Source organism: Callorhinchus milii, unplaced genomic scaffold (assembly GCF_018977255.1).
Source record: "Callorhinchus milii isolate IMCB2004 unplaced genomic scaffold, IMCB_Cmil_1.0 Scaffold21, whole genome shotgun sequence".
NCBI classification, from domain to species: Eukaryota; Metazoa; Chordata; class Chondrichthyes; order Chimaeriformes; family Callorhinchidae; genus Callorhinchus; species Callorhinchus milii.
In genome coordinates, this window is record NW_024704762.1 from 3292792 (window position 1) to 3320730 (window position 27939).

The window sequence follows — 27939 nt, forward strand, 5'->3', positions numbered from 1 at the left end:
CATCTACTGGGCCTTTCATTCACAATCGATAGTTTACCAATGAGTCACTTGGTCAATCTAAGCACATTGCTATGTTAAGCCATAAGTTATGTCTCGTGCCCTTTCTTTAGAACCATCCTTCATTGATATGCACTTTGTATAGTCTGGACAACTGTGGTAATCAGCATAGAATTAATCACCTCTTACAATTACCCAGTCAGCACTTACCAGGGCTCTTTTCTTCTCCTTTCATACCCACTTAACCCATTCATTATTCATGTGGCAATGATTCCAATTAGAGTTCAAAAGCAATCTTTTTAAAAGTCTTCCCAAATTGCTCCCTGTCAGATGTGTCCGTACATACAGAGAATAATCCCAGTAGCCTCTGCTCTGTGTCAGTTTGTGTAGCTCATTTGTGTGTTGGTGACCCCTGTAATGGGATTTGGATCAAACGGCGTGAGCGGTAGTTGAGGGCAAGGATTCTTTTGATAGGGAATTCTTTGGTTTCTAGGGAACTTGACTATAGTGTGTTACACGCCAGACAATTTGGATTGATGCATTACAGTGGTACATTAAGATTTGGGTGTTTATATTAAACAGAGAAAGATCATATATTCCCTTGGATTGAGTTGGGTTAACTTGAGTTGGGTTAAGTTTGAGTTAAAGAATGAAGTATACCATGGTTAGGTTGAGTTGAGCTGAGTTTAGTTGGTTGAGTTGGGTTGGTCTGAATTGGGTTTACTTGGGTTCACTTGGATTGAGTTGGGGAAGGAAATGCAAGAGACACCATGATTGGGTTGGGGTAAAGCAGATAATGACAGATGACCTACTTGGATTTGAAAAGTAGAAAGATGCAAGAACGTTTCTGTTTTCATGTCAGTGTTTTAGGCTTGGTGAGAGATAATTCCCAGTTTAGTTAGGGGTCCATTTGTCTTTGCAGGGAGATGGGATGGGAGAGAGACAGACATGGTGAAGTTTGTCCAGTTGAGTTAGTGAGCCCATTAGACACTAACAGAATGAGAGATGACCACAAATTGGGCTGGGAAGGTAAATTGAGAGTTGGCTGGCAGTACTAGCTCTAGCTTCCATTATGCATCTGGGTATTTTAACCCTTTCTGGTTGAGTTGCTAGTTGGCTGGCATCTGCTCGTTGGTGGACATCCTACACAAGCCTTGGACTGGAGTAGACTGGACTGAACTTTACAGAAACAGCAGAAAGTGTCAGCAGTTCATACCAATATTCAGTATTAGTTTAATGGATTCCGGAGTAAACGAACGAGTGTTTTGGTCGCACCTGCAGTCATTGATCACATCTTTCTGAATCTTGGCCAGATCTGGTCCATCTCTGCACATCTTAAGAGATGGAGGACATTGTCTTACTGTTTCCCCTCTTTGTATGGCGTGGCACGACATGCCTCTCCTTCCACAATCATTTCAGCCATTTCCGTTCCAGCCCCTCGAATTATCCACAAACAAAAGGTTCCACGAAGTACATGAAATTTCTGTATGCATTACCAAAAAATCCTGTTCGGATTTTGGATTGCCGGCCGTGCAATGCCAGGCGGTGCAGTGCAGCCAAAATACAACTCCAGACCTATTGGAGAACTCCCATCTCCTGAATTTCACAGGGATCCCAATTTTGGATCCAGCAGTACCCAACAATCTCTTAAACACGCTCAGAGGCTCAGTTAGCAACCTCGCCATTCAGAAATGACGTCAAGCTGTGCACACCTTGCCCTAACTACCATTGCAGCATGTTCGTTCACAGAGACAGACACAGGCTGAGGCACAGGGGCCCACATTTTATTTGTAAATAATCAACCCTATGTGCTCCATACTAATAGCACACCACCCCCCCCCCCCCCCCCCCCCCCACTCTTCACTTTCAATCACTTTCAAAAACCCTTTAGTTTGCCTGTAGATAGAATTAGTTGTAGTCTTGAAAACATGATCATTGCCTGTGGGTTCCTGTCTTTCTGGCCACTTTTGTTGGATGTCAGGACATTAAGAAACGTCAAATCCAGTTAAAACTGGGACCAATCAGTTCACTGGTGAGGGCAAAACCTTGCATTAAATTACTGATAATCTAACCCAAGTCTCCAGCAAAGTCAGCAGGCAATCCCATCCAAACCTGCGATTCATGAAATCGAATGGCCTTTGTTAAAAAAAAATCCTACACGTACACATTGAGACACATGTTCGTGCACACCCAGACACGTGAAGGCATGTGCACTTATGGGCACAGACAATTACACGCCAGCTTAAGATGCAGACTTGCGTGCATGCCCACACTTCACTCGTGTGAAGGAGAAAGAGCATGTAAAATTAGGAATCCATTAAGCTGACTAAAATATTTGTATTGAACTGGTGTAACTCTGACCCTTTCCGTAATTGAAGAGTTCTTACAGAAAATAATGTTTTCTGTTCTCCTTCTCTACCCACGAGGATAGCCTCTGCCAGTGATTGAAATGTGTTTTTTTCACAGTTATTTTTGTATTTCACGCAAAAGACGTGTAGGAATTGTTACAGAGCACTATGGTACTGAAAGAGTTAAGCTGGCTGGGATGAGATTTAGCTAGTTTCATCAGAGGTCACAGAAAAGGTTTGGAGTCACCCAGCCTTAATTACTAGCATCAGGTGAGTACATGGATGAGTATAGTCCAGCCTGAACCATAGAGGGCGCCTTTCAACATAGGGTAATTTCTCCCAGGTTCACCCGAGCTTTCCTCTATTGGAGCAAATCCACAAGGACGAGTTTTATAGTCAAACTCCAGCAAAATGCTCACAATCTCCATGGCTGACGAATTTGCTAACACTTTGCAAAGGAATAGACTGTCTCTCCATCCAGCCACTCATCCAATTTACCTTAGGTTTCTTCCCATTGATCACATGTGGTAGTAATCTCAGACAGGAATTGGTACCATCCAATTTCCCACTTGATTCTTTTGAATCCTTTAGGAAAAAACCAATGACTTTGAGTTATTCTGGTTGACAGAATCATGTCTCCATCCTCTTTTAAAACCCTTTGTAGTTCTTTTTCTCCACAGTCAATCACCCTTTGATGAAGACATGTCTTCTGCCTTGCCATATCTCCTATATTGTCCTTACATAGACACCCCTTTATTCTTCTTGTGCTTAGCAGAAAGACATACCTGTCTTCTGCCTAAAAACAAATTAACTTTCCTCCAAACACCGCACCCCCTGGCCCTCCATCATTGTGCAATCTGTTTGTATGGACTTCCAGATAACCTTAACTTCCAGTGGATGGACCATACAAATAAATAAAAGTTCCCCTGGCAAAGCAAAGCTTCTCATACTTTGTATAGTTTCCACCTGTAGATCTATTCTATCAGGTCAGGATTTCCTACAGGATTGATCCTCAGTAAGCAGCTCTTCCCATCAGTTAGCTTCACCATAATTAATGAGGTAGAACAAGCTTCAACTACATTGTCCAAGTCACTTCAAAAAAGCTGCTTCACTTTGTGTCAGACAAAAAAGTATGTGATCCCAAAACACAGGCGCCCTATATGCCACCAGCTGGACTATATTTTCAGGCTGCATTGTCATTCGAAGATGGTTAAGCGAGTAAGAGCTTCATCAGTACCTGTTCCGTTTCTCAATTGATCTGGATGGACGGATAGATCGATGGAAGGAAGGAAGGAAGGATGAATGGATGGATGAAATGCAGGGGTTGGCATTATGTTCCACATGGCCTGGTCCATAACAGCAAAGCATCTGGCCTGCACTCCTATTATCCTTCATTGGGAAACTTTGTCATGCCAAGTATTCGATACGCCCTCTCGTGTCCTATGTTTATATACATTCAATACATTAAATATATATTTTAAGAGCAAGTGAATAGAGATTTTCTGCACAGAAGGAGACAATTTGACCCATCATATCTCTGCCACTGTTTTCCTAAATCACCTTTTTTTAATCCCACATTCCAACTCTCTCTCCCCACGCCCTTAATTGTTTTTTACTGCTTAGATATGTATATCTTTTGAACAATTCTGTTGATTCATTCCTAAGTAAGAATGAATTCCAAAGCTCTTTCAATTCTATTGAGAGAAGGTTTTTCTTGTCCCTTCATTTTTCCACTAAGGTACTCCCCTCAATTGACTGAAATGACCTTGTATTTCTGATAGAATAGAATAAAATTCGCAGTGAATCCACGGTCCCTTTTTCTTATACGGATAGCACATAGCACTGCAGTGACACTGGTGAAATCCCATTCTATTGGCTTTGACAATTCTATGCAGTACTAACTAAAAGCTTTTTTCGAACAACCGAATATCTGACACACGGAAACCCATCACAGTGCTAAAGAGTGTCCCAACCAAACTGCGGAGTTCCACATTTGCATAGAAATGTCCTTTTGGTGCCTTTGTATTGAATTTCCACTAACTAAAAAGTCTTATTGACTAAATACATTCATTATTCAGCATAGTTAATCACCCATACACTCCTTATATTTCACAATAAAACTCAGTGCTGCTTGTATTCAAAACTCCTGGGTGTCCTCAAAAATTGCTGAGAGTTTCGTAAGATTTGGAAATAATTCAGAGCCTTTGTTAAGGAAAATTCTCAATGTATTCGATAATTGAAGCCAACATGGTTGATTTGCTTCCTTCTATTGGTTGTTGTTAATATAAAAGATGAATCACACCCTCTGTAAATATTCACAGCTCTAAGCTTGCTCTCTTAAATCACTCCTACCTCATAATCAGGCAACGACTTGATAAACCTCTCAGCTCAGTAACACACAAGAAGGCTCTTTGAGGAAACACCTCCACATCACTCGGCAAGTGTCACAAAACAGGACTCAAAACAAGGCGTTTTCAAAAAGGAGCTTGATGGCAGCTACAAAATTATTTCAACCCACTCAAAATTCTGACATTGGCACTTGTAAGGTCGGGACTCTGCCAACCCCCGCTAAAGCCAGTCATTCCTGGATTGTGTTGTGTGTGTTGTATTGTTGGAGACGGCTGATCTCTGTGCTGGTAAAGTCTTGAGGCTCTTAGTCTTCTTGGGATCCGTGGGACAATTTATTTGCTGGGACAGAAAGGGTACGTTAAAACAGGTGATGGTAGCATGCAAAGAAGGTCTTTAGTGTAAAGCTTGACGGAGGGTCAGGTATGTATGCTGGAGAAATATTTTAATTTGAAGTGGATTTTAATTTCTCTTTACGTTAAGTTATATTTTAATCTTATTTTATTTATGCATGAATCTGGTTGCTCTTGGGAGGGATTTTTGAATGCTTGTTTTTGTTTGTGTTTATTTTTTTCCCCCATTATGGGAAGGAATCTGTCCCCAAAATTGTCCCCTCTTCCCCCCCGCCCCCCAACAAAAAAGTGTCTCAAACTCATTCTCTGTCCAAGCATTCACTGATGAGAAGAATTGAATTTGGCCATGAATTGGATTTGATTTCAACAATGAATTGGATTTGAATTTGGCAGTGAATTGGATTTGAATTCGGAAATGTGTTTGAACCCAACAACAACAACAACAACAGGTCAGAAATCAATCAACCGTAATTCACATTGAATTATTCCATTGAATTGATTTGAGATTTTCCATATTTTGTTTCCTTCTTGTCTGGTCGCTTCTCTACACAACCTCTCAGGTGGGGGGAGTGGGGAGGGAGCAGTTTCAGATCATGGAGGACAGCCGTGACTGCCCTTTGCTCTAATCGCCCGCATTTGGCTTGACTTGTGACCCAGCGGCAATGGGCAAGGCTTTACCTTTAACAAATTCTTCACCAGTTTGAATTGCGAGCCCATGCGGTTGTGATGGGCAAGCGATTGTTTGCTGCCTGTGAGCGGACGTGACGTTCCCATCTTTAACGCTACCCTGCGTGAGGGGTGCTAAGCAAATGCAAGTTGTTGTTGTACTGTAAAGTGGAGTGACTGTGAATTTTACAGGGAACTGCATTTGAATTCAACAATGAACTCGATTTGAATTTGGCAGCAAATTGGATTTGATTAATTCCACTTTACACTATATCCTGTGTATGATTCACAATCTTTCAAGGCACCGTTCCTATTAACAATAGACAGAGGTCAATCTAAATACCTGCGGTACTACCATGGATTGCAAGGGCACTGATGACTAATCCACATGCCTGGTGCGAGTGGGAGCAGATAGCTGTAGCTCACTGCACACTAACCGGGCTCCTGCCGAAGGGAAAAAAAATTCACTCCTTTCCACGTGTCTGATCAGAACGGCTCAAGCTTCGTGAATCCCATCAGAGCCAAGGCCAGCCTGTGCAGACAGGAGCTCCACATTCGCCCCGAGCTCCCAGACAGAAAATCATTCCCAGAAAAACAACCCTTCCTTCTTTTCATCACCTTGTCTAAGCAATTGCATTCCTCACAACTGCCCAACACTTAAATATTTCTGCGGATAGAAACTAAAAAAGACTCCAACCAGAGCAAAAGATGTACCAGAATTCTGCCTAATTTGCAGCTGAGCCTCATTGTCAGTTGTAGGGAACACTCTGCCCATTCTTGTGTGAGATACACACAGCGATTATAAAGCTGCTATTTCCATCCTCTCCCTTTTCGCTCCCTCCCTCTCACCAATTTTCTCCACTTCTCTCCTGAAGGCACTGGTTCATGTCCCACACGTGTCGGACCATCCAGCAGCTCAGCTCAGTGGCCATGGTTCTGGTGTGGACAGTGAGGACCGTCTCCAAAGGGGGCTTCCTCTCGTTCACATGTGTCGTCCCCGTCCAACAGAGACCATTGGATAGTGATTAGGAGCAGGTAGAGCAATGGCTGATATTTTCCCCTCCCTCACTCAGGGGCACTGAGCAACACATTGAGTAACATTAGGCCATCCATACAGTCACCCTGGTCGAGAATCCACTCCCTAAATCTACTTGGTTCAGCTCCGCACCACAAAGCTACTGAGGAAAACCAAAAAGTCATGAAAAGTCCCTATGATTCCCCCCAAAAAATCATCATTTCTTTTAAGACTTTTTAGCCACCCTGTATTGTTAATAATAGGAATAATAATACAACCACAAATTGCATGTATTAGCGCCTTTGATAGGAGGACGCCCCAAGGCTCTGACAAAAATAATAATCATAGTCCTCGTAGTTGATACAGCACCTTATCACATTGATCAGACATCTGAAAGAGCTTGTCATGATTTACTGTAAAGTGGAGTGACTGTGTGTTTGAAGGTGAGGGAGTGGGAAGGGAGCAGTTTCAGATCATGGACAGCTGTAACTGCCCTTTGCTCTAACCTCCCGCATTTGGCTTGACTTGTGACCCAGCGGCAATGGGCAAGGCTTTACCCAACTTGCACACAGCAATCAAACAGCCGTGAGACAAGAGACCAATTTTATCTGGGTGGATTGTTGGCGAGGACACTGGGAGAGAGAAAGACCCTTCTCGTTTTGAATAGTGTTGCGGGATCTTTAACATCAACCTGAACAAACACGGACGGGACCTTGGTTTAACCGGGTGGGGGTTGGGGGGGGGGGTGGGAGAGAGAGTCTGTGGAGAAGCGATCAACATATCTGTGCAAGTGTGGAAAGGTTTCACTCAAAAAAAACTCCAAATTAAAAGAGCAAACAGGAAAAAAACAGCAAAACCAATCTGCATTTGAAACATCACGATTCCGACAGTAACATTGCCACCCGATCAGTTTCCCCCAGCCCGCAAGGTGCTTTCACAATCCTGCTCAATCATTCCGAAGCCCAGACCTCAATAAAAGAAGCTAGCGTCGCTTTTGGTTAAACTCCATGTCAGGTTTTTATTCTTTTCCGAGTTTTCCGTTGCTTTGGCGTTCAGTCCCAGCTTTTTCTTTTTCGGGGACCATTTCCTTTCGTTTTTTTATCTTTTTTTTGTTTCCTTTTTTTTATTGTTTTCACCCTCTCCTTCCCATTGTTTTTTATTTCCTTCCTCTGCCCCCTCCAAACCCCCCTCCCTGCCTCCCTCCCTCCCTCCCCCCCTCGCCTGCAATAGAACCATCAGCCCCTCCTCAAAACGTAAAGTGCAACAGCCATAGTTCCACCAACATTGTGGTAAGTTGGGAGCCACCACCACCAGAGAGTCAGAATGGTGCCCTGTCAAAGTACAGTATCAGGTACCAAATGGTGGAGGGAGAGGAACGTCTGCCCAGCGAGGTGAAGGACATCCCACCGGACACCACCCAGATGCTGCTGGAGAACCTGGAGAAATGGACCGAGTACCGGGTGACGGTGGTCGCGTACACTGAGATCGGCCCGGGCCCGGAGAGCGAGCCTGTGTCCATTCGCACAGAAGAGGACGGTGAGTTTGCTGTTTGCTCTTGAGGCTTCTCCGTGTCTCTACCGCTACGTTTCAGCCGGCGCACAATGTTCAGACCTTCCGAGAGGTTCCCGTGTTCTCTGTTCCTTCCCGGTTTGCATTTGAACCCAGTGGGATGCGAATAATAATAATAATAGTCACCTCGATATGAGCGAGAAAGATCATAGAGAATCGTTGGTAGAGCAGATGTCGTTCGATATGCCCTTCGTGTCTGTACTGGTGCTCACTCCTCGCTGGATGTTCTCCACTTGAATCCCATTCCCTGCTCACTCCTTATCGTATCTGTGCTGGTGTTTGTTTCCTCTACCAGAGAGAACTACTCCAAACCTAGCACTTTACCATTAGTCTGAAATATTATTGTTCCCCGACTATGTAATGACCTTTTCAAAGAAGCAATCTACTCAGTTTCAATCAGCTATTTGTGGGAAACCTTTCCATACTCCAAAACCTCTCAGCAAACCTCCCTTGTTACTAACTCACGGGCACAGATAGATCTATTGAAGGCTTGCTGAGTACGTAAACAACAACCAGTCCTTTTCACCAGTTAATGATGTAATTGACGACACCTGAAATGTACACACGCATTCGTTAAATACACACGGGTTTTACACATCTTGCGAATTAGACTTGGGTCCCATTGTGTTTGAGAATGAAGGCTAGCTGGGAACAGTTTAACACAAATCATTTGGATCAATTCCAGAACAATTATCACAACACATAATTACAGGGAGCATAATCAGAAAGCAGATTAAAGTAAAAACTTGAGTGGGAAGTCGCAGCCAGCAACGATGGCAAGAGACGTATTGACATTGGAGACTCTTTTAGTCAATGATTGGACTTAATTTAAGGCAAAATCTCATTTGTCTGGCTCTCTGATGTAACCTTTGTGGACATCAGCAGAGATTACCCATGTTCACCTTCTGTTTCCCCTCTTATCCTTTTTGAGTGGTTTGGCCAACCTGCTACCTCTGCTGGTGCACAGCAGAGGAACATTCAGAGAATTACATAGACCATTACAGCACGGAAACAAGCCATTTGGCTCAAATAGTCCGTCCTGGTGTTTATACTCCAGATGACCCTCTGCACTTCCTAACCCTCTCTACAATACCCCTTCTCCCTTGCGTATGCAACATGTTTCCTCGAACGCTCGGGTGTCCAGCCAGATGTGTGAAGGGCTTTGAGACATCTTCCTGACATGAAAGACATGGTGTATTACATTACAGGGTAAATTACATTGTACATAGCTCCAGTAGGGGGAGCTGGCACCAGGGAAAACTCATTGGGCCGAATGGCCTCCTTCTGGGTTCCGATCTCAGATTCTATTCCAGAGGCAAACAGGATTAATTGATCTGGGGAGGATATTGGCAGTTAAAAAAATAGTTTTTTNCTTCCTTTTGTTTTATTTTTACTTTGGAAGCAAAATTGCTTGGAAGTGTATGTTTTTCGAATGGTAAAATATGATCTTTCTTTATTAATGGATCAGTCGACCTTGCCTGTTCTTGTCAAGCACAATCAAGCTGAGCCTGACAGGTCACCGCTGGTTTCCTGTGGAGGAAAAGAGCGAGTGGACAGGGTGGAAGGTTTCCTCCCTCCGTCCAGTCTTGCGCTGCGCGGGGAGATGTTTTGCAGCCGTGATGTTCGTTCCGTGAAGTAAATCCGCAAGATCAAGCTGGCCTTAAGCGCCCTTGAGACTCTACCCCAAGTGAAGGGCGCTGGGCAAATGCAAGTTTCGGCCAAAAAATATACAGTCAATATGCTTTATAGAATATTCTGTGATGCGCTTTGAGACATCTCAATGACATGAAAAAGCGCTATATCAAATGCAAGGATTATTATTATTAAAATGTGTTAAGATCAGATATAGCCCGAACGAGTCATAAAACACTGCCCTCTCCCCACATACCAGTCCTAGATTTCATCACCGAACCTTGATACACCTAAGACTTGTCTCATATATCTGAGAGAGACTGAATATGCCAGATACCAGGCTACTACTTGATCCAATATATCGTACTATCTCTTATTTTATAGAATGCTTACAGTAAAGGAGGCCATTCAGCCCATTGTATCTTGTGCTGCTACCCACTGTACATTCCTTAGTGGTATGAACCCTCTGGGTGTAAAAATAATCCATTAACCTTTTCCTTTTATAATAATATAATAATCCTTGCATTTAATACAGCACCTTATGATGTCATTGAAACATCTGAAAGTAGGGCTTTACTGCTACCGGATTTCATGTAAAGTGTAGTGACTGTGTAGGCGAAAGCGGCAGCCAATTTGCACACAGCACAAACATCACGAAAGTGGCAGGAAGTCTGCTCAGACACAGACTACTTCCAATACACAAATGGTTCAATGGAGACTCCCCCACCCCCCCCCCCCATGTTACGTAGGTGAATCTTGTTATAATGGGGGTAACTAGGACGTTGAGACGTCTCAAAGCGCTTCACAGGATATACGGTAAAGTGTAGTGACTGTATATTTCGTGGGCGAAAATGTATTTCTGTATTTTTTTCTGAAACGCCCCCGGCAATGTTTATTTCTGTTAACACGGCAACGCTTGAGGCTGTCCCGAGTGGCCTGGACACGGGCAGGCATGACCTTTACCTCGCTGACGTGCGTGCGGTGCCTTGCTCCCGCAGTGCCCAGCGCCCCTCCTCGGAAGGTGGAGGTCGAGGCGCTGAACTCCACGGCTCTGAAGGTAATGTGGCGCTCTCCGGTCCCGAGCAAGCAGCACGGCCAGATCCGGGGCTATCAGGTGCATTACGTCAAGGTGGAAGACGGAGAAGCCAGGGGGCAGCCGCGGATCAGGGACATCATGCTGGCCGACGCACAGGTACGCGAGCGCGCTGAGGCACCGCATGGGCTGCCGCTGTAGAACGGGGTGTGATGTGCCCTTATTTCTCAACAGGATGATGATAATAAAAAAAAACTTTGGCCCCCAAAGTACACAGTCAATTCATTCCCTTCGCCGTGCATTCTATGCAGCGCTTCGAGACGTCTCGAAGACGTGATAAGGCGCCGTGTCAAACGCAAGGATTATTTCATAACAGTATGTAATGATCCTGGCCTTTGAGACGCGCCTCATCACGTCATGGAGACGTCTCAAAACGCTTCACGAGATTTTACCGTGACGTGCATTGACTCTTTAATTTGTAGGTGATCCCAGCAGCCAAATAGCACCCGGCAACGTCCCACAAACGGCCATGGAGTGAGTGAGCATTTTTACCTGGGGTGGGGGGAGAATTATTTGGGACAGGACACCGGCAGAAACTCCCTTTCTCTTTTCGAATAGCGCCGTGGGATCTTTAACGTCCACCTGAACAGGCAGATAGGGTCTTAGTTCGAGGACTCCTTCGAAGGACGGCACCTCCCAACAGTGGAGCATTCCCCCAGCATTGCATTGCAGTGTCAGCTTAAGACTGTGAGCTCAGAAAGTCCCAATGTGGAGCTTGAACCCACAGCATACTGACTCGAAAGGCAAGAGGGCTATCTACTAACTGAGCCCCACTGACGCCAGGGGAGGGGTGTGCTACAAGCGAAACAAAGCAAGGGTTAACAGTGTTGATGAATAGAGCACTTTACAAACATCAGATCGAGCGCCGTGGGTTATATACAACGAGAGACACTGAGTTTCTCTCCTGCGCCTCTAAGTGAGTCAAAAATGCAACAATTCCACATCAAGATTCACTGATGGGGTTGAAATTCCATCTGGGTCTAAGCTTTACCCAGTTTTCTTACCATTCCAGCCCTGGCACTATCATAAACTAGGCCCATCTCTCCAACGATGTCCCTTGTAATGTGAATGCCAGCACCTAAATCCATATTAACTTTCCAAAAGGAACTAAATAAGCACTTTAAAAAATAAGGAGTAAGATACAGCGATAAGGGCGGGGTGGGGGGTGGGGGGGTTGAGGACAGGTAAATGGGATTGAAAGGATTGCTTTGTAAAAGAGCCGACACAGACACGATGGGCCGAACGGCTTCCTTCTGTGCTGTGAATTTCTAGGGTTCTATCGGCTTCCTCATACTGGGGCCTGTTTTTTGTCCAGTGGATGTTGACGGGCAATGCCACCCTCCTACCCCTGGTGAGGGTGGTCAGAGCAAACCTCCACACGTGTTCAGTTCGGAACTCGCCCTTCACCCTTTGCTCTCTGTGTTTTTTGTCTCTCTCTCTCTTGCCTTTCTCTGTTGCTCTGCTCAGTGGGAGACTGACGACACAGCCGAATATGTGAGTAATTCTAACTAAAATGGCCTGAGCCCATTCTCTATCTGTGTTTGGTCTATCATGTAGTTGCCAGGCCGGGTACAAAGCTTTCTTGCATGATGTGAATTGTATTTTTTTATATATACCTTGTTTCTTTTTATTACAATAAAACGCTTCAGTTTACTCCCATTCCTCCCCGCTCCTCCATAAACCCCCTCCGAATGCACCCAATCCCACCCAATTGCTAAACGTAGGAAAGCTATTTTAGCTGGTTAGACTCCAGCAGTTACCCCAATGCACACTCTGGTCCCCAAGCCTTGGCTCTGGCCAACCTGCGCCTAGTACCTTCTGGAATTAGGTAAGCAGGATACGTCCTTCCAGCGAGAGAGAGAGAGAGAGTGCGCATTCCATTCCAACAATCTGTCTCTGGGATTTCCATGTGTAGTTGGGATGCATAGAATTCTCAGTTTGGTTTGGAGACTCTTAAGCAACAGTGATGGGTTTCCATATGTCAGACACTCTGGTGACCTCCCACCCCCAAAAGAAATTGTGTGGGTGGTTCTTCTTTCCCTCCTTGCTCCCCTCTCCCTGCAGCTTGCTCCCTCCCTCTCCACTCCCTCCCTCGCTCCATCCCTCCTTCTCTCACTCCCTCTCCACTCCCTCCCTCCTTCCCTCCTCTCCTAAAGCTGCTGCCTCCCACCCCCACCGGCTCTAGCATGTCTATCCCTTCACCCAAGCGCCCATTCGTCATGGTGGTGGTGGGGGGGTGGGTTGAGGTGAGGGGGAAGCCTAAACAACGAGTGTAGGCTGGCATCGCAACCAATGTATCCCTGACCTGGTCTAGCTCAGCATCTGGGCAGACAGGCCATCATATGTCATTCCTGTCCTTTCCCAGACCCGGGTGGGATGTTCCCATATTAAGGGTTTCATTTTAATTTTCACAGAAGTTGCATGTCGATGTTGCCGCGACGTCGGGAAATGTTGTCCAGTGGCAGGGCGGGGGGTGGTGGGGTGCCACGACTGTGACTGAAAAGATCCTCGGCAGCTAAGCCAGGGTCAGCTAACCTCATTCTCACTGTGGTTTGTAGACGGCCCTGAGACCTTGGGACTCACTGACAAACCACACACGAAGCCTGACCTCGGGGCCTTGGGGTTTCCAATGTTTCTTTATAAGGGTTTTCTTGCATTCTAAAGTCACATGAATTGGCTTGACTTTACTTGAGTCATTCCCAGACCTCAATGGTGAGACCTTGATTAACATTGACGGGGGTGGGATTGCAAGAATACATCATCAACAGAGTCCCTGCCTCGCTCCCCTCCTCTCTATCCCACCCATCCCCCCCACCCCCCCCCCCACCCCCACACACGCACACACAGCCCCAGCCACTAACACCTACCCTCCAGCCCAAAGCAACAATTGACGATCTGAATGGAATGTGAGCTCCAGGTGGGATACGCACAGTCACAGTCGTTGGTTGACGGGCAACACTGACCCGCGGGAAGGCCACTGGGGTTAAAATTATGCCGTTAGTTGTCACCAGTGGGAACTATCACATTGTTGACCAAAGGGAGTCAAGGAGGTCAGTCAATGACCTCCCAAATCCCACTGTGTTTTCCCACTGAATAGGGGAACATCAGAGGTCAAGGCTTCCGTTCCCTCCCTTCCTCCCTCCCTCTTCCTGAAGGTGTTAGCTCCCAACCACTGTACCAGGTCTATTACTTCACCCAAACGCCTATTCCCCATGTAAAGAGATTGCATTACGTGTTTCCTGATAGATAAATATAAAAGAAAACGGAGCAATCCATGGCCTTGATATTGTGTTCATTTGGGAATCGAACGAACTTTCTCTGTGCATTTTCCTGATGATGGCTTCCTCTTCAATTCTGTTCCCAAACATCAGGAGATGGTTATATCTGGGCTGAAGCCAGAAATGATTTATTCCATCACAGTGGCAGCTTACACGACGAAGGGGGATGGGGCTCGCAGCAAACCCAAGCTGGTGGTCACCAAAGGTGCAGGTCAGTCTCTTGCCTGAGGATGATGATGATGATAATAACGATCACAATAATAATTCCTCTGCATTTAATACTGCGCCCTTCATGTTAGTAGAACATCGCAAAGCGCTTCACAGGGTTTATTGTCAAGTGTAGTGACTGTCTATTCCGTAGTTGAACGACGCAGCCAATTTGCACGCAGCAACATCCCACAGGCGGCCCATGAAGTAAATGACCAATTTTTATTTTGGGGGAAGATTGTTGGCCAGGACAGCGGGAGAAACTCCTCTCTTTTTTCAAACGGGGCGGGGTCATTTAAGATACGGGAAGACAGGACCTCGGTTTAACGTCTCAACCAAAGGAACAACGCCTTTGACAAAGCAGTGCTCCCACCCCACCCCCAGCACTGCACTGGAGTGTCAACCTACACCGTGAGTTCAAAGTCCTGACGTGGGGCTCGAACCCACATCCTTCTGACTCCAAAGGATGGCACCCCTGACACTGCAGTGGTCTCCTTATTTTCTCCACCCCCCCATCGATCTGCAATGTCAGTTTGGCTTAGCGCTACCGACTGAGATGGAGAGAGGGTGGAATCAAAGGGAGGCTGGATGAGAGGACAGATGAATGAACAGATCAAAGGAGGGAGGGAAGGAGGTTTAGGTGGCATTGACTTCACCTGCATTGAACCCGAAGCCAAGCGACATCCTGAGTTGTTGCTGCCGTGATCCTGTCTGATTGTACATCCTTGACAAACGCGGTTAACATTGACAGAGAGAGCCAAGTCGCTCCTGAGCTCTGTACAACAAATCCGGGAGCGAGAGAGTTGGACGGTTAAATGGCTTAACAGCCAAAGCTGGAGGTCTTGGCCCCGGGTCCATTTGCCACTGAAATCCATCTCTCCCCTGTGTGAGCTTGTGTGAGGCTGGTTCTCTTACACACATCAAGTCGTCGTGTGATTCCTGTATAGATAATCCATGCAGCATCTAAAGGACTGGTTGTCTGATTACTGCTTCTGGGGTCTGCTACTCTTCACCCCACCCCGCAACCTGCCCCCCCCCCCACACCAACCACCACCCCGATTAGCAGGATGACCCCTCTCTTCCACCACCCATAAATTGTAAATTTATCATTTATAATCCTTGCATTTGATGCAGCGCCTGATCTCAAAGGGCTTCACAGAAACATACTGTAAAGTGAATCGACCATATATTTTGTGGGCGAAACGTGGCAGCCAATTGCGCACAGCAGTATCCCACACACACACAGTCATGGAGTGAGTGGATTATGGCACCAGTATTGGAATCAAGTGTTAATACTTCGCTGGAAAGCTGGGAGAACGCAAACATCTGGTGCACTAACTGTTTTTTATTGGGTTTAAGTAATGATCAGTACAACGTGGATCCCTTATTGCCAGACAAATTACCAGAGATTAATGGAAAGTGGAATGGAAGAGCTCCAAGACCAGCTGTGCCTCTTAACTGGGTCTCAGCTCTCATCCAATTTAAACAGAATCACCTCTTCGTGCAGAGGATAGGGATGGCGCTCATTATAATCCAGCTCCCTCTGGCCTCTATTTATGGCAAATAATAATAATAATAAATCTTGCATTCAATCTAGCTAGCGCCTTATCACGCACGGCGAGACATCTCAAACCACGTCTCAGGGAACTGCTTTAACTAATAATAATCCTTGCATTTGATATAGAGCCTCATCACGTCTTCGAAGCGTCTCAAAACACTTTACGGAATATACTATAAAGTGTAGTGACTGTGGTTTGTGGGCGACTTGGCAGCCAGTCTGCACACAGCGATGTCCCGCAAACAGCCAGCAAGTGAATGATCAGCGTTTAACTGGGGGATTGTTGGCCAGGACACAGGGGGAAACTCACTTCTTTTTTCGAATAGCGCCATGGGATCTTTGACATCCACCTGAACAGGTAGACAGGACCTCGGTTTAACATCTCCTCCCAAGGACGGCACCTCCGACAGTGCACTGTCAGAATGCACGCGCTTGCTTTAAACATCCTCAGAAATGGGGCCAGGATCTTTTGCGAGGCAGCGTAATGGGCCACTTGTGCCTCAATAAGGCTCTTCTCGTTTCACATTTAGCCAAACCTTGTTTCCTTCGATGGCAATAACCATTCCATTTGGTGGAAAGCAACGACAAATTGCATTTACACGGCACCTTGCATGTCGGGAGGACATCGTCCCAAGGTACTTCACAGAATTTACCGTGAAGTGGTGCGATTGTGCGTACGTTTATAGACAAACACGGCGGTCAATTTTCCGCACAGCAATGTCTCTCAAACCGCCACGGAGCCAGCGACCAGTTTTAGTTGCTGGCCAGGACGCCGAGAGAGAGAAACTCGTGACCTTCATATCATCAGTGGGAACCAGCATCCTGGCAATCGATCACTGAGGAAGCAAGAGCTTCGCTCCTGCACTTTACAATGTCATCACAGCGGCTCAGTTGGCGTTGTTGCCTTGTAGCTGCTTGCCAGACATCTGTCCTTGAATGTAGATGGCCCTGTGCCTTCCCATGTCCTCCCACTCACATGGCACGTTCATCTTTGAGACCCACAAGACGAACATGTGTGTGTATATATATATATATATTATTATTTAGCATCAGCAGGTGTAGAGTTTTTTTTCTTTGGGGTGTTGGGTGGGGCAGTGTCAGCAGGGTGTCTGACACATGTGGAAACCCATCACCGTTGCTTAAACAGTCTCCAAACCAAGCTGAGAATTCCCAGGCATCCCACCTACACACAGAAATCCCAGAGATAGATTGTTGGTACGGAATGCACACTCGCTCTCTCTCTCTCTTTCTCTCTCGCTGGAGGGATGCATCCTGCTTACCTAATTCCGGAACGCAGGTTGGCAAGAGCCAAGACTTGGGGGACCCTGGAGTCTAACCAGCTAAAACCACATAGATTGCCATTGATATCGTAGGGATTATACAGACTCCACTGTTCCAGGCTCGTGCCATCACCTTCATCACAGTTGCTACGTGGGGGGCGGGTGGGGGTGTGTAGGAGGAGGAAGAGGAGATCGGAATTTTACGCACGAGCGAGTTCGTCAGTAAGTCTTTGAGAGACCCGGCATGGACTTGCCCTTGCATGCTGGCGTGAGGTCGAGGCTTTTGGAACAGCAACGTCACACAAACAGCCGTGAAGCGAAGGGTTAGAGTCAGGGAAAGAGATAAACATGTCATAGAAAGCGAGAAAGTCAGAGAACGTGTGTGAGTGAGAGAGAGAGAGAGAGAGAGAGAGAAGTGGGGAGAGAGAGAGAAAGCCTGGCACAGTGTGGTATTATAATGACAGTTCCTGTTGGAACAAATTGTTAGTTAGCAATGTAGCCAACTTGAAATTTGGTTGATGTCCAGTTATCATCCACACTGATCAATTACCCCCTGGGGTTGTGTATGTGATCAACTCTCTGCTGTAGATCCTTGTCAAGAACTGCGGAAAACAGAAACGGCTCCCAGATTGAGTCTTAATTTTTACGAAGTTTACGACCAAACTGTGTCACCGGTTGAGAATAGGAGGAATTTCAGGCCTTGTGTATAAACACGTGTGTTATGTATGATGCGCCATTTATATCTTAGGCCACTACAGGCTCTCTTAATTAGCGTAACAAACTAATAAAGGATTTAATAAAGGATTTATTGCTGGTGGTCTGAACCCACATCCTTCGGGCCCAACAGCGAGAGAGTTTGCTAAACCGAGACCTTTTAAAAAGTCACGGTAGGATCGCGGGCGTAACAGAGATGGCATTCCCGGGGGGAACAGGAGACAGGAAATGCCCTCTGTACCAGCTGCCGACATGTAACAGTTAGCACAGGAAGGGAAATCGCCACGACGAATCGATCGCATCGCTCATGAGGGAGTGCAGAGGAGATCAAGTCTAATATAAACACAATGCGGAGTAGAGAATGTGAGGGAGCCCGAGACTCAGTTACCAGCCCAGGGATCAATGTTGATTTAAGCTGGCTTTTCTGTGTGTTTAAATAAATGACAGCTGTAACTATGTTCCTTGGTGCAGTTAATTGATTTCAGATAGAAGTGGAAATTCTATGACAGTAAAGTGTAATAGCGGGAGATAACTGACAGTTGTGCTCCTGTTGCACTGATGCTCTTCTGTTGGATTCAGTCCTGATGAGTGATTGATTCTGGTGTCGGTGAACCCACACAGCCTAGCGCTGGGAGAGATATGCCTACCAAGCGCATAGTCTAATAACATACCAATGCTTGCGTTTGATACAGAGCCTTATCACGTCGCTGAGACGTCTCAAGGAATCACTGTAAAGCGTAGTGACTGTGTATTTGTAAACAAACACAGCAGCCATTTGGAACACAGCCACGTCCCACAAACAGCCATGCAGTGAGTGACCAATCTTATCTGGGGGATTGCTGGCCATGACACCTGGAGAGAGAGAGAGAGAGAGAGAGAGGCCCAGTTCTCTTTCTGAGTCGTGCCGTGGCAGACTGGACCTCGGTTTAATGTCTCATCCGAAAGACGACTGGAATATAAGATTGATTTATACACCGCAGACGTATCTGGGAGTCTTTTCCCAATACCAGGCTCCACAAGCTCATCACCCTCATCCTCGCCAGACTCCACTGTCCCCCAGTTCCCCATCATTGACATTTATAATCCTCAGTCTAACCTGCAAATACCTTCACACTTTTGTGAAAGGCGCTGTGTAAGTGCAAGCTGCTGCTGTTATAATAATCCTTGCATTTGATACAGTGCCTTATTTTGCGGTCGAGGTGTCTCAAAGCGCTTCACAGAGTATACAGTAAAATGGATTGACTGTGTATTTTGTTGTTGGCATTACTCTGGGTGAGGGTTGATGTCGGCCGTAATCTAATCAATTTTTCATTTGGTTGCTACACAGAATAATGGGAGTGAGTTACAGGCTGTAACCTAATCAAGACTTTCAGGTTGTTTGTAGAATAATGGATAACTGAGATGCACTTTGTTCTCATTGAGGGAATTGAAATCGCTTTGCAAAGTGCATCAGCAGAACATCTTACCATTCCATGGACATGTTCCTCCCATAAATGTTATTCCTTTATCTGATTGAGGGTGAGCTTCGCTCTGTAAGCGAGATCTACCCTCTGTCTCTCACTCCCCACTTCCCCCCTCCCCCCACAGTCCCTCTCCCTTGCTCAGGAACCAACCCAATCCTTCCATAATCCTTCCAAGACGCTACTCTGGGTGTTCCACCCACAATACACAGTACATTCTGCGAAGTGCTTTGGGACGTCTGAAGGACGTGATAAGGCGCTGTATCAAATGCAAGGATTATTATTATTATTATTTTATAGGGGCGCAATGTAAATGCAAGCTGTTGTTGTTTGGGATGGTCTTTCGTCTTTCACATCCCATTCGCAGCAGAGGGCAAGAAAGCGGGGGGTGGTTTCATTCCCAAACGGACTAAAATCCAGCCAGTCCGCTGGTCGGGAGGACCGCACAGAAGCAGATGAATAGCGCTGGGTGAGATGCGGGATGTGCGTGTGCTGTGGGGAGAGGGTTCGAGGGGCACTTTGGCTTTGACGATCCCCGCTGTCCGCCACACAGAGACAGAGTAACAAGACGTGCTGCGCTCTCTCTGTTAAGCGCTGCTTGGATGTCGGGTTGCCTTGACAGCAGTGTCAGGGACAGCACGCGTGTGGGATCTCTGCCCCCATTCGAATCCCCTATGGGGGGTGGGTGGGGGAGTTCAATTGATTGGTAAGGCTTTTAAATTAGAGAGCGAGAAAAAAGGGCCGTTCACCTCTCAGTCTAATGGCTCTCACCCACTGGCAACTTAATTTTTCCTGCCGCCGGATTGATAAATCTCTACCTCTGCTCGGCCCACTGTCATTTAAGGAAGCGAGCCGGAAGAATTAAAGGCAGGCGGCGAGGGAGATTGAGCCGGGGCAGCATTAAATTCAACGAGACGCTCCTGCCGTTCATTTACATACGGAACAATGTCATTAATCAGGCCAGCAGAGTCTTCAAGCAGTCATTATTAAACCCCAGACTCAATTTGCTTGACTAGGGTAAGCTATAAAGAGCCGTGAAATCACAGTGACACACCTCTCCCTCCCTCTGCCAGGCTGATTTCGCCGCTGAACCTCCTTCCTCGCGCCGGCGAGGCGTCTCAACGCCGCGATGATAATCCCTTCGAGAGAACCAAAACAATAAATGAAGCAAATAGATAAATAATAATAATTTGGAGGCTCCGATCCACGGCTGTTTTGTGGGCCGCTGCCGTGCCCAATTGGCTGCCGCGTTTCGCCCCGCTAAGCATACAGTCGCTACACTTTACAGTGTGTTCCGCGAAGCGCTTTGAGACGCCTCGAAGATGAGGATTATTGTTTAAGCGCTTTGGGACGTCCTCCCGACGTGAAAAGTGCTATATCAAATGCAAGGATTATTATTATTGTGGTTTTATTAACTGTACGTGATACCTGCTTTGTGTGTGTGTTGCAGTTCCAGACAAGCCCACTCTGTCCGTCCGCCTGACCCAGGACAACACCGCCGTACTCCAGTGGCAAGCTCCCTCCGAGACGTACGGAGAGCTGCTGGGGTATCGGCTCCAATATGGCCGGACGGACCTCAAGCCGCTCTCCACGCTGGACTTTTCCGACCAGGAAGATCAGTTTGTGGCCCACAGCATCCACAAGGGAGCCACGTACACCTTCAAACTATCCGCTCGCAACAAGGCCGGCATCGGGGGAGAGGACGTCAAGCAGATAACGGTGCCTGAGGACGTGCCCGAGGGCTACCCTCACCTCCTAGACCACCCCAACGTCACAACCTCGACCATTCAACTCGGCTGGCTGCCCCCAACCTTAGCAGAGAGAAACGGTCTCATCAGCACCTACACAGTCTCCTATAAGCAGACAGGCTCCCCCGGCAATCCCACTGAAGTGCCCACCACTTCCTCCCAGACTAGCCTCACACTGTGGAGCCTTAAGCCGGACACCAGTTATGATATTAAAGTCAGGGCACAAACCAGTAAAGGCCCTGGTCCTTACAGTCCTGCTATTCAGTATCGGACCATGCCAATGGATCAAGGTAGGGGTTATCTATTACCTTGTGCTCCCGGGTGGCGGTGGGGCAGTTGTGGGGTTGATAGACTCTCTTCCACTCGTAGCCAACTACATCAAATGCCAAGGTAAAAATGTGTCAGGTCTGCTGCCCTCCCTGTAAGCTGAAGGCAAGGACTTTGGTAGCTTCAGAATGCTTCATTGCTCATGCAGGTAAGCTCGTCATTTAGGAATGGCAGGTCACTTTTGAGTAGAGAAGGTCTTCTTCCTTTGGGCTGTTTGTTCCGTCCAGCAAACATAAGCACACAGGTAGGAGCGGCCTGCTGTTACGTATACCTCTGACTTGTAGCAGGAAGCAGTTAGTTCAGACATTGTCGGAAGCCAAGGTGCCCAACATGGACATCTGGTGTTTCTTCCACTCTCAGTTTGGCAGATGAGGCTTTGACCAGCTCAGCAGATGCAGCAAGGCTGGTAATACAGGACTGTTTGGGTGAGGCAGTGTTTGGTGTGGTCTGATCCGTAATTCATTGGATGTTTTTGTCTTCAGTGAGTGTGTCTTAATTGTCCGTCCAGCACAGAGCCAGGGGTGACAAGCACCTTAACATGGGAGAAAGTGGCACGGTAGAAGGACTCCAAATACAAAGCACACGCACAGGGTGACAGATGATTGAGAAAAGGCTTAGGGGATCCCTCATTCTGCACTGGTGTGAACCCTAGACGCCAAGCCATACAGGGGGCAATCATCTCCCCTCTCGAGGAAAGAGCGTGGCTTGGTAACGTCGCAGGACATTTTTGTTTAATTTGTTTTCTTTTCCAGCAGTTTTCCCCAAAAATTTCCAAGTCATACTTGCTACGAAGACCTCGGTGTTACTGAGTTGGGAGATTCCAGAGCATTACAACTCCCCCATTCCGTACAAGGTGAGTCAACAAAACACAGTCACTGCACTTTACCATGGATCCTGTGAAACACTGAGCCGTCCTCGTGACATGAAAGACGTTACATCAAATGCAAGGACGGTGATGAAATCAGCCATTATGTCTTGAGCTCATAGTCTAGACTAAAGCTCCAGTGCAATAATAATGATAATAATTAATAATAGTAATAATCCTTGCAATTAAATGTAGTGCCTTATCATGTCGTCGAGACGTCTCCAAGCGCTTCGCAGGATTTACTGTAAAAATCCTGGTTTTGACAATGTATTTTGTGGACGAAATGCAATAGACATTTGCGCACAGCAATGTCCCACAAACAGCCATGGGGCGAGTGACAAATTTTTATTTGGGGAAATGTTGGTCAGGACATCGGGAGAGAGAGACTTCCTTCTCTTTTCGAATAGTGCCGCGGGATCTTTCACATCCGCCTGAACAGGCAGACGGGACCTCGGTCTAACGTCTCATCCGAAGCACGGCACCTCACGAAAATGCAACACACACACCCCCCCCCCCCCCCAGCGATGCATTGGAGCGTCAACTTAGACTTAGACTATGTGATTCCATGTCCCGAGGTGGGACTTGACTTGAACCCACATCCTTCTGACTCTGAGGCGAGAGCATCAATCTGACACACTGGGGGAGCGATGCATTGATAGAAGCACCGTCTTTTGGACGAGATGGTCTGCCTGTTCGGGGAAAGGAGTTACTCCCAGTCTTCTGGCTCACGATGCTCCTGTTAGTTGATTGGTAACCCGCCGGCTGCTTTGGGGAGAAATCGCAGTGTTCAGATTAGCTGCCGCGATTGCCTACAGATATGTAATCACCACGTTTAACAGTGAATACTACAGGGCGCTTAGAGGCGTTTCAATTTGAACAGGCGCTGTGTGAGATGCCAGCAATATTTTCGTGTTATTACAGAAACATTACAATTGACGGTAATGACTTGTGAAGCATTTGGAGGTTGTTTGATATGATCAGGCACCATGAAACTCAAGCTCTTTTCATTCTCTCGGATCCACATCCAGCTACTCCGAGCTCCATTCACATCAGCGCACTGGCACTCGAGCAGAAATATCTCAGAAATCTCACCCACTGCAGCAAGCGAGGACTTGTTTAATTCATTTAGCTTCTGCTTGACCCAAATACAGCTCAAAAGAGCTGTCAGAGGCACAAACACAGATGCTTTCTTGAGCTAAGGATTTCATGCTGCAGTGTTGATCTTCAGACTTTTCAGAGCTCTATCGAATGTGTTTCGCCCAATTCACTTTACAGTGTGTTCCGTGAAGCGCTTTGAGACGCCTCGAAAACGTGATAAGGCGCTGCATCAAATGCAAGGATTATTATTCCTACAGTGGACCCACTTTAAATGAGACGAGACAAAATAAAGAGCGCTTGACAGTGGCGGAGCAGGACGCTGAGCCGGGGGGGAGGGGGAGATGACCGTAGGCACGGTCGACTGGGGAGGTCTTCAGGTGCGAGTTGAAGATGGGGAAAAAGGGGCAAGGCGGAGGGATAGAGGAAGAGTGTTCCAGTGTTTCCGGGCGTAGCGGCTGAAACCACAGCCACAGCTCGCTCCACAACAACAACAACAACAAGCGGTGGTTATTGTTGTCGAAACACGGGTTGCACAAGGCGCAGGTTAGCACACTCCCAGCTCTTTTGAGAGATGCACTTTCAGCCGCTTTTTACAGAGTGTTGGAAGCAGACGGTGAAAAGGCTTCGAATTCCTGATCCTCGGCATCAGCAGAACTCACAATTAAACAGCAGCCGCGTAAGAGCAGGTCATACATCACAGCTGACAGCCACCATCATGCCTTGGGCAATGCCGTGCAGCCACAAAGCCAACCCACTTTCCACAGTGACAATTATACAAAAGCTGGAAAGATAAATAGCAACAATTACAAACCAATTGTAATAAAATATAGCGACTCCTCATATTTCTCTTCTGGCTGAGTCAGTCACCCGCGGGAGAAGGAAGGCGAGCGGAGGGATTGTTGTCGAGGATGTTTTCCGATCGACTCCGATTGCAAAAGTTCGGCCGTAAAAGTTCACGGCTGTTTGCGGGACATCGCTGAAAACAAAATGTCTGCCGTGTTTTGCCTACAAAAACACACAGTCACCACACTTTGCAGTATATCCTGCGAAGCGCTGTGAGACATCCTTGAGGCATTCCATCTCCTAATCAACTGTGTGTGTGTGTGTAAAAAAAAATCCCTCATCTTTTGTTTTGATAGCTTGCTAACGATTGTAGTTCCTCGGTCACTGCCTCCTTTTCAGTCCCTCATTACCCTCCCTGTCTCTATAATAATAACCTTTGCATTTGAGAAAGCCCCTTATCACGTCACAGAGGCGTCTCAAAGCGCTTCACAGAATATACTGTAAAGTGAATCGACTGTGTGCTTTGCGGGCAAAACGCAACAAACAGTTGCGCACAGCGGCATCCCACAAACTCCGTGGATTGAGTGAGCAATTTTTTTTTGTCTCGGAAAGCGATCCACCGATCGATAAAACAACCAGGTTCCTACTTGCTGCCAGGTAAACAGAGGTGTGTGGAGTAAGGAAACTTGCCTAAGGTTTCGCCCCGTCCGGGAATCGAACCCAGGGCCTCTCGCTTGCCAGTCGAGCGCGCTAACCACTACACTACAGGAGATCATACGGGTTTGAGCTCTTCCCTTTCTCTCTCACTGACTCTCTCTCTCACTCTCTCTCTCTCTCCCTCCACCTCGCCATCCAGATTCAGTATAAGAACGGCAAGTCCGTGGTCGAAGTTGACGGGCGGACGACCAAGAAGCTGATCACCAACCTGGAGCCGGACAGGGAGTACTCCTTCCTGCTCACCAACCGCGGCAACACCGTGGGCGGCCTTCAGCAGACGGTGTCGGCCCGCACCGCCCCCGCCATCCTGAGCAGCAAACCCTACTTCATCCCCAAGGTCAAGCCTGATGGGAGTCTGCTGGTGGTGATGCCAAAAGTGGAGACAGTGGCCCCCGTCAAGTAAGAGCAGGATCTGTGATGAGGTCCTTTTAAGCACCGTTAGGGTTCACCTAGAAGGTTCAACCATAGAGTCATAGAATCTAGAATTATACAGCACAGATGGAGGCCATTCGGCTCATTGTGTTTGTGCCGGCTCTTTGAAAAGAGCTTCCAAATCAATCCCACTCCCCCGCGCTCTCCCCACAACCCTGCAAACTCATCCTCCCCAAATAATTATCTACTTCTCTCTTAAAAGCTATTATCGAATCGTTCAGCCAGATCTTGACCTCACTTTGTAACAAAGCATTGATAGTTCCCTCCTTAGCCCCCACACCCCACCTCCGTACCACTGCATTATGCCCTTTTACATATCTACCGATTTCCCTTTCGAAAGCTAACATGGGTGCTGCACAGCATGGAAGGAGGCCCTTGAGCTTAATTTTTGTATCCAGCCCATCGTGTCTGTTGTGGCTTTTTGTAAAGAGCGAACCATTCAGTCCCACTTACCAATCTTCCTACTCCCATCTCCCTACATCAGGAAATGATTCCCTTCCAAATATCTACCCAGGTCGCTCTTGAAAGCTGATATGAATCCTGTGTCAACCACAACACCCAGCAGGGCAGTCCACATCCTAACAGCTCTCTGCATCCAAACAATTCCTCCTAATCTCCCCCTTTGCTAATTACCCTACCATCCTGGCTGCAACCGCCCTTCCTGATAACCCACTCCAGTCGTTAATTGATGAAGGCATCTGTGAGCCTTGGAAGTACAAGACATGTCCTCAACCAGGCGCGAACCAAAGCTCTGAGAGGCAGCAATTCCAGCTGAGCAATTATCAGTGTTTTGTGCCAGGTAAACTGTCCAGTTACCACTTTGATTGCACAGATAGGGACCGAGAATCACACACAGCAATCCATCGTGTGACATTTCTTCTCTGTTTTACAATACAATCAATCTCATTCCGCCCAGCCTCCCTCTGCTCTCTGCAATCCGTCAACCTCCTGTTTATCGGTCACATCAAGCCACTTTTCTCTTGCATTGTGTTCCAGGGCGTACTACATCATTGTGGTTCCTTTAAAGAAATCCCGTGGACATTTTATCAATATTTGGCGTAGTCCTGATGAAATGGATCTGGAGGAGGTATGTGTTTATGTTTGGACATATGTGTTTGTGTGTGGGTGGGGTTAGTCGGTGTGGGTCTGTGTATTTGTTTATTTGTGTGTGTGTGTGTGTGGGGTGGATGTCTAGGTGTGGGTGATGGGTGTCTCTATGCCTGTGTTGATGTTGGGTGTGTATGTGGTGTGTGTGTGTATATGGATTGTGTTGGGGTGTGTATATGGTGTGTGTGTGTGATGGGTGTGGATGAGTGTTGGTGTGTGTTTGGGTGTGTAGATCAAGAAAAAAGAAACAATAATAAATTGGCCACTTCAATCCACGGCTGTTTGTGGGACATTGCTGTGCGCAATTGGCTGCCGAGTTTCACCCACAAATATACAGTCAATTCACTTTACAGTCTATTCTGTGAAGCGCTTTGAAAAGTCTCGAAGACGTGATAAGGCGCTATATCAAATGCAAAGATTATTATTAGATTATTATATGGTGTACTGTGTGTGTGTGTGTTGGTGTTGGTGTGTGTGTGTGTGTTGTACGTGCTCAGTGTTTGGTCTCTGATTGTAGTTGTTCCTGGACCTCTCACACCGTCGCCGGCGCAGGAGTGTGCGTTTGCGCAGACAGGTGACCTATCCAAAGCCCTACATCGCCGCCAGCTTCAAGACTCTGCCCAAGGAGTTCACTCTGGGCGACCGACATTATTACGATGGCTTCATGAATAAGGCCTTGGGGGAAGGCAACAAATACGTCTTCTTCATCCTGGCCATGTTGGACGTGGCAGAGGCGGTGAGTGTCTCAAGGTGCCCCCCTCCCCTCGCTACAGCCGCCCACCACCCACCCCAACCCTCGCCCCTCACTCCCCCCCCACTGCCGCCTCCTTCCACCATTTGTCATCGCTTGATCGCTTACTCCACACACACACACTCACACTTCTGTTTCTGTTCTGTTTACCTAGCGGTAAGTAGGAAACCGCTTGTTAATCAATTGGCGGATTGCGTTCCGGGGTTAATAAGCCCTCCAAAAATAATAATAATAATAATTTGGTCACTTCAATCCAAGACTGTTTGTGGGACACTGCTGTGCGCAATTGGCTGCCGCATTTCGCCCACAAAACACACAGTCATGCACTTTCAGTGAACAACAACGACAACAGGATTCCATTTATAGAATGCCTTTCACGTCGGGAGGACGTCCCAAAGGCGCTGTACAGTTGGGTCAGGACCCGAGCATTGGGGGGGAAATGGTCAGGGTGAGGGGAGGGAAGGGAGGGAGCGAGGAGGGGGGAGATGGTCAGGGTGAGGGGAGGGAAGGGAGGGAGCGAGGAGGGGGTAGAGAGTCGAGAGAGGAGCTGAAGGCACGATCAAAGAGAAAGGTCTTGAGACCGGCCTTGAAGGAG

The 27939-nt window shown here is 47.1% G+C and overlaps 1 protein-coding gene across 3 annotated transcripts in view; it reads left to right on the forward strand.

Annotated features, from left to right (window-relative positions):
* Window positions 1–27939, forward strand: part of LOC103183552 (protein tyrosine phosphatase receptor type S) — a 145487-nt gene that overhangs the window by 82841 nt on the left and 34707 nt on the right. For 2 of the 3 annotated variants that reach the window (XM_007901115.2, XM_007901118.2), the window contains exons 11-18: window positions 7956–8261; window positions 10925–11118; window positions 14391–14508; window positions 20967–21554; window positions 22347–22444; window positions 25194–25453; window positions 26483–26573; window positions 27111–27329. In XM_007901115.2, coding sequence (XP_007899306.1) covers window positions 7956–8261; window positions 10925–11118; window positions 14391–14508; window positions 20967–21554; window positions 22347–22444; window positions 25194–25453; window positions 26483–26573; window positions 27111–27329 — 1874 coding nt within the window. Of the gene's footprint in view, window positions 1–7955; window positions 8262–10924; window positions 11119–12486; window positions 12514–14390; window positions 14509–20966; window positions 21555–22343; window positions 22445–25193; window positions 25454–26482; window positions 26574–27110; window positions 27330–27939 lie in introns of all 3 variants that reach the window. The other variant, XM_042342643.1, reaches the window with a different exon arrangement.